The 6,670-nt window shown below is 51.5% G+C and overlaps 1 protein-coding gene across 1 annotated transcript in view; it reads left to right on the forward strand.

Annotated features, from left to right (window-relative positions):
- The window catches only part of ESPNL (espin like), a 29,577-nt gene that overhangs the window by 9,022 nt on the left and 13,885 nt on the right, over nucleotides 1-6,670 (forward strand). The window contains exon 5 of the mRNA XM_023228795.1: nucleotides 4,908-5,039. Coding sequence (XP_023084563.1) covers nucleotides 4,908-5,039 — 132 coding nt within the window. The remainder of the gene's footprint in view (nucleotides 1-4,907; nucleotides 5,040-6,670) is intronic.

Raw genomic sequence — 6,670 nt, forward strand, 5'->3', positions numbered from 1 at the left:
TGAATTCAATTTGCTAACATTTTGTTTAGGATTTTTTGTCCTTATATTCTTGAGTAAAATTGGCATGGAATGTCTTTTTTTGTTTTATCCTTGTTATATTTTGGTATCAAAATATGCTATGAATTAGGGAATGTTTCTCCTTTTCCTATTTTTTGAGACATTTTGGTTACATTAGACTTATTTTTTTATTTAAAGATTTTGTGGAATTCACTAGTGAAATCCTCTGGATCTGGCTGTTTCTTCGAGGGAAGGTTTTTAATTACTAATTCAATTTATTTAATTATAGAACTACTAGGGCTTTCTATTTCTTATGTGTTGATTTCATCAAATTATATTTTTCTAGGATTTATTTCCTAGAAATGTTCTAGGAATCAATTTTATCTAAGTTATTAAGTATATTAGCATAAAGTTATTTTTGATATCCTGATGATCCTTTATTGTCTGTACGTAGTAAGTTCCCCACTTTTAATTCCTGTTGTTGGTTATTTTCTTCTTTCTTTTTTTGTCTCAATCAGCCTCACTAGATATTAGTCACTAGTTTTTCCAACAGTGAGGTTTTAACTTGTTCAGGGTCCTCCAAAAAGCATTTAATTGTCTCCAATGTATTTTTTTAATTTCATTAATTTCTGCGTTTATCTTTGTCATTACTTCCTTTCCTAAATTACTGAGATGGGTGCCTACTTCACTTACTTTTCAACCTTTTTTCTTTTCTAATATATTTATCGAAGGCTATAAATTTTCCTCTAAGTACTGCTTTGGCTGTATCCCACTGTTTGATAATTGTTCAGTTAAAAAATATTTTCTAATTCCCATTCTGATTCTTATTTGCCCTAGGGATTCCTTGGAATTATGTTTCTTAATTTCCAAATATGAAGGTGTTCCTTCCGGCTATCTATTTGTTATTAATTTCTGTCCAAATTGCATTGTGGTCAGAAAACATACTCTGGTGATTTCAGTCCTTTGATTTTTTGATAAGTTACTTTATTGCCCTGTGTATGGTCAATTTTATCAATGTTGCATGTGTTCTTGGAAAGACAGTTTGCAGGCTGTTCTCTACATGTCATTATATCATTGTGTTCTTCAGATCTCCATAGGTATACATTTTAGTTTACTGGATTTCAAATGGCTCGAGAGAAGTGTGTGAACATTCCTGGCTATTATTCTGGATTTGTCTGTGTTTCCCTATAATCCTGTCACCATTTGTTTTGTATATTTTGAACCCCATATCTAGTCTGTTTTATCTGATATATGTATACACATGACTTTTCTTTCTGTACTCATTTGATGGTGAAGCTTATTCATACTTTACTTTCAGCCTTCTGAATCCTTATGTTTGCCAGTACCTCTGGTTAGCCACATGCAGTCATATTTAGTTTTTTTCATCAGCCTGACAGTCTTTATCTACTGGTGCATTTAGACCATCTACAGTCATATAATTACTAATGTTTAGGGGTTTATTTTTACTCTCTTATTTTGAGGAGATGTTATCTGGCTGCCTGGGTTTTTCTTTATTTAAAAGCAGTAAGCACTGTTGCTTTTGTCTGTTAGTTCTCAGAGCTTTATTTCTATTTCTTTGTGGGCTGGGTCTTCTGGTTCTCATTCATGGTATCTTATTTCCTTGTATTTTTTATTTGTGTGATGTAAGCTGACATTAAACATGAAAAATGAAGTGTAGGCATAACTGGAGGCGTTGGCAATATCTTATTTGCCTTTGCTGGCCACATGTGGGCTCAGGATCATCTTAACCTGCATTCCAGGCAGGAAGTTCCCAGGACCACCTCCATGATAGGAAGCAGGGGCCTGACTGGCATCTGGCTTCCGTTTTCTCTGAGGGTAGAGCCCTTGGCCTACATCGGGAGGTGATCAACCAGAGCCCCCACCCTTGGCAGAACCCGCACTGTTCCTGGCCTCCCTGGTCCCCGAGGCTGCTGGAGGACAGTGTTCTTCTGGCATCAGCCCAGGCTCAGGGCAAGGGCAGTTCTGAGTGCTGGGCTCCCCGACTACCCCCCTATCCCCGAGGCTTTCCTTTTCCCCTGAGTGTGGCCGGATCACTCCTCCCTGACTTCTGTGTTACCTTACGGAGGCTGTTGGCAGGTGGCTTTTACAGAGAATCCGTGTTTCATGTCCTTGGGCAGTGGGTCGGTTTGACCCACCTGGTTCTCTCCTCCCTGGAGTAGTGGATCCATCTGCTCACCTGCTTTTCCACTGGTGTGGCCTCCGCACAGACTTCCGGACAGAGTTCTGTCTGTCACCACCCACCCTCTGCTGACAATCCCAGCGGCGATGGGGTCCTTTACTCTGGGGGAGATGTTCCCTTCCTCCTCCCCATGGCTCTGTTCCTGTCAGGGCTATGCCCTCTCTCCCCAGCACCATCTGGGGCCAGGTCTGACACCCGTCCCCTTCCTCTGCCGTGACACCCCTCATACTCCTGCAGACCCCGTAACTCCCCTCCTCCGCATCCTGGCCTCCTCTTCCCAGCAACAGCTCCTTGGGGACGCTCTGCCTCCACCCACCCACACACCCACCACGTCCTGGCAGACTTTTGCCATTCCCCCAGCCCAGAGCCTCCGGGAGCAGTGCCTCTCCCAGGGACTGGCTTCAGCAACCGGCCCCAGCCTCCCCAGCCCCAGCCTCCTCGCACATCTGACAAATGCTTCCTGCTTCCTCAGCCACATCAGCCACTGGCTCAGCCCTTCTGGTCCTCCAAGAGCCTTCAGGCATTACCTGATTCAAGCCTCCCAGCAGGCCCCCGGGAAGGGGTGTGTGCACACCTGATTTTGTGTGGCCCCACAAGCTCGAAATAGTTCTCCCCTTTTTAAATGGGGAAAAAGCAAAAGAATCACATCTCATGACACATGAAACTCATCTGAAGTTAAAAGTGTTCACAAATAAAGCCTCGTGTGCAACCAGCCATCCTATGGGTGGCAGGTTTCACACCACAACCAGGGTTGCGTATTTGTGCCAGAGCCGGCGGCCCCCGGCCTGAGCTGCTTACTCTCTGGAGGGCAGCGCGGCACCCAGGAAGGCAGGCAGTGCACGAGCAGACACCCGAGTCCACAGCTCAGAGGCACAGGGTCATTATCCTCAGGCAGTGACAAGCCCTGTGGCTCTGTGGTTCTGGAGCAGGTCTTGTGGATCTGCAGGGCTTCCAGGACGCAGGGCTCTTTCCATCTTCGTGTCCACCTTCCTCTGGTGGTGCCATGGTCTCTTCAGGCTGTGGCCACCTTGGAGGCCATGGAACTCAGGGCAGAGGAAGGAGGGGAAGGGAAGCCCTCCAGAGAAGAATTCCCCCAGGACGAGGCACTCACCCTTGAGGTCTCGAGCTGACCTGCTAACTGCACAGCTGGGTGTCGGTAGGGGCCAGCGGCGAGGAAGGCTGCTGGTGTCGGCCATAGATCAGTGCAGCTGTCCCTACTTTACAGACAGGCCCAGTTAGCTGGCCAAGTTCTCTGACCAGCAAGTCACAGAGCCAGATGAGCTCAAGGCCACTGGACTTCGTTGCCAGGCCCCCTGCCACGCACGACAGTGTCACGTTGTGTTTACTCACAGCAGGCACACCCGCCACTCCACATGCATGCTGAACCTGCATTTATCTGTAGAGAATGAACACTAATTGCACCTTTTATAGGTGAGGCACCTGCAGTCCAGAGAGGAGCTGAAATTTCTTTGGGGTCTCACAACTTTTTTGAGATGGAGTTTCACTCTTGTTGCCCAGGCTGGAGTGCAGTGGTGCCATCTTGGTTCACTGCAACTTCTGCCTCCCGGCTTCAAGCAATTCTCCTGCCTCAGCCTCCTGACTAGCTGGGATTAGAGGCGCCTGCCACCACACTTGGCTAATTTTTTGTATTTAGTAGAAACAGGGTTTCACTATGTTGGTCAGGCTGGTCTGGAACTCCTGACCTCAGGTGATCCACCCGCCTTGGCCTCAAGTGCTGGGATTACAAGCCTGAGCCACCGCGCCCGGCCAAGGGTCTCACAACTTCTTACTTAGTTCAATTCAGTGTCACCCAAAGATGCTGAGGCCCAGCTGGTCTATCTCAGACATACGTTTGCGTCAAAGGCACAGTTTTATGAACACAGCATTCACCTCACTCAAGTTCATTTTTGTGTTTCCCTAGTACCACCAAAGAGACACAGAAATATTTATAGAATAAATGCATATAGAATAAAGTACAGAATTCATTACTGAGGTCCCCTGCCCCTCCCCCATCTGAATCCTTCACAGGCCCAGATGTCTCCAGCCTTCCAGTCCTGTGGACTCCCCCCCCAGCTTCCTTCCCTCCTCTCGTCCTCCCCATTCCCAAGAGCCCATCAGGTGCAAGGAGACAGGAGGGCCCTGGCCCCGGGTTGGCTGGGTAGGAGCAAGCAGTGTGGCTGGCAAAGGTGGTGAGCAGCCTTGGTCAGGCATGAGCTGGTACTCCAGGCGCCAGGGGGAAACCTCGTGGGGCCAGGAGGATGGTCCTATGGAGAGTGGGGCTGTGGTGGGAGGTGGCCCTGAGTCCCCGGGGCGGAGGCCGGTTGCTTGTCTCTCCGAGCCTTGTTTCTTCACGTGCGTTGATCCACATCTCCAAGGGTGGCAAACATGGAAACTGGTTCTGCATTTAATGCCTAGGCCATGGCAGCTGTGAGGGGTCTGGATGGGGCACCCTGATGCCTGTCAGCTTAGCACTGCTTCATACGCAGTGCCTGGTACTGTCTGTGCCAGGACTGGGCGGCTGTGGGATGAGGCTTGGGTGCTTCTAGACAGGTCTCTGGAACCCCACGGCCCAGATTCAAGCCCTGCCCCTGCTGGGAAGGGCACCAGGGCAGCCTGTGCGATGGGGCCAGGGGAGCAGCCTGCACAGGGCCAGCCCATGGGCACCTGGTGAGTGTCGTGGTGGGTCACACGTGTGCCCTCCTCACTGCAGTGCTGCCAGACCCTAGTCTCCCACCACGTGGATCCCTCCCTGCGGGATGAAGACGGTTACACGGCGGCAGACCTGGCGGAGTACCACGGACACCGGGACTGTGCCCAATACCTGCGGGAGGTGGCCCAGCCGGTAAGGCTCAGGGTCCCCAGCTGCCCTGGAGGCATGGAGGGTGGGCCCAGATCCCAGCCAGGACCCCACTGCTGAACCTGCAGCATAGTCAGCTGGGAAGCTCACCATATCCAACTCATACATGGCATCGGAGCCAGGAGCAAGGGCCTGGGCAGGACTGAGGCACCACAGGGCAGCCAGTGCTAGGGTCAGGCTGTGACAGGAGCTGTGACAGGGGCCAGGACAGGGGCCGTGACGGGTGGGGCCAGGGCTGTGACAAGGACAGGGGCTGTAACGGGGATCAGGAGAGAGGGCATGTGACAGGGCCTGGGGCCATGGCTGTGGCCAGGGCCCGGCCTGGGCTTGTGGCTGGAACTTGGCCAGGTCATGCCATTCGTCTGGGTCACAGAGACCACACTTGTGTCTCAAGAGCCTCCGTGGCCAGGGTTCCTCGTGGGTGATGTATGTCAGACTGAGGAGCCCCAGGAGTGGGAGCAGAACCTCCCAGAGGTGACCGCAAGGCGGCCAACAGCCCTGCGCAGCCGGAAGGCAGCAGATTCCAGCCCTGGCTCTTGTCTGTCAGCCTGGGACCCCACAGCCTCTCATTTCCCCATTTGTAAGGACAGGGATCTTGTCTGTCCCACTAGTCCCCAGCCCTTAGCATATGACAGGGCTCAACAAGTGTTTACTGAATGAACAAATGAGCAAATGGACAGAAAAGCAGGTAGATGCATGAGGGTGAACAGAGGAAGGGATGGATGGGGAGGGAACAGACAGAGGAGGAATGAATGGGGCAGGGAGGCCAAAGGAGTGAGAAATGAGGAGAGGGCTACATGGAGAGGGGAGAGCTCAAGAGGGTGGACAGAGAAGAGATGGGTGGAAGAGGAGTGGACAAAGAAGGGTGGAAGGAGGAGGGTGAATGAAGGAGAGATGGACAGAGGAGGGTGGATGGAGGAGGAATGGATGGAGGAGGAATGGATGGAGGAATGGATGGAGGAGGTGGATGGAAGAGGGTGGATGGAGGAGGGAAAATGGAGGAGGGTGGATGGAGGAGGCTGGATGGAGGAGGGTGCATGGAAGAGGGTGGATGGAGGAGGATGGATGGAGGAGAGTGGTTGGAGGAGGGTGGGTGGAGGAGGGTGGGTGGAGGAGGGGAGATGGATGAGGGTGGATGGAGGAGGGTGGATGGAGGAAGAATGGACAGAAGAGGAATGGATGGAGGAGGGTGGATGAAGGATGGAGATGGGAGCTGGGTGGATGGAGGAGTTAGATGGGGAGGTGGAGGAGGGTGGACAGAGGAGGTGGATGGAGGAGGGTGGGTAGAGGACGAATGGATGGAGAAGGGTGGATGAAGGAGGAATGGAGAGAGGAGGGTGGATGGGGGAGCTGGATGGAGGAGGTGGATGGAGGAGGAATGGATGGAGAAGGGTGAATGGAGGAGTAATGAATGGAAGAGGATGGATGGAGGAGAGTGAATGGAGGAGGAATTAATGGAAGAGGATGGATGGAGGAGGGTGAATGGAAGAGGGTGGGATGGAGGAGGTGGATGGAGGAGGGTGGATGGAAGAGGATGGATGGAGGAGAAATGGATGAAGGAGCTGGATGGAGGAGTTAGATGGAGGAGGGGAGATGAGGGGGGTGGATGGAGGAGG

This window comes from Piliocolobus tephrosceles, chromosome 11 (assembly GCF_002776525.5).
Source record: "Piliocolobus tephrosceles isolate RC106 chromosome 11, ASM277652v3, whole genome shotgun sequence".
Taxonomy (NCBI): domain Eukaryota; kingdom Metazoa; phylum Chordata; class Mammalia; order Primates; family Cercopithecidae; genus Piliocolobus; species Piliocolobus tephrosceles.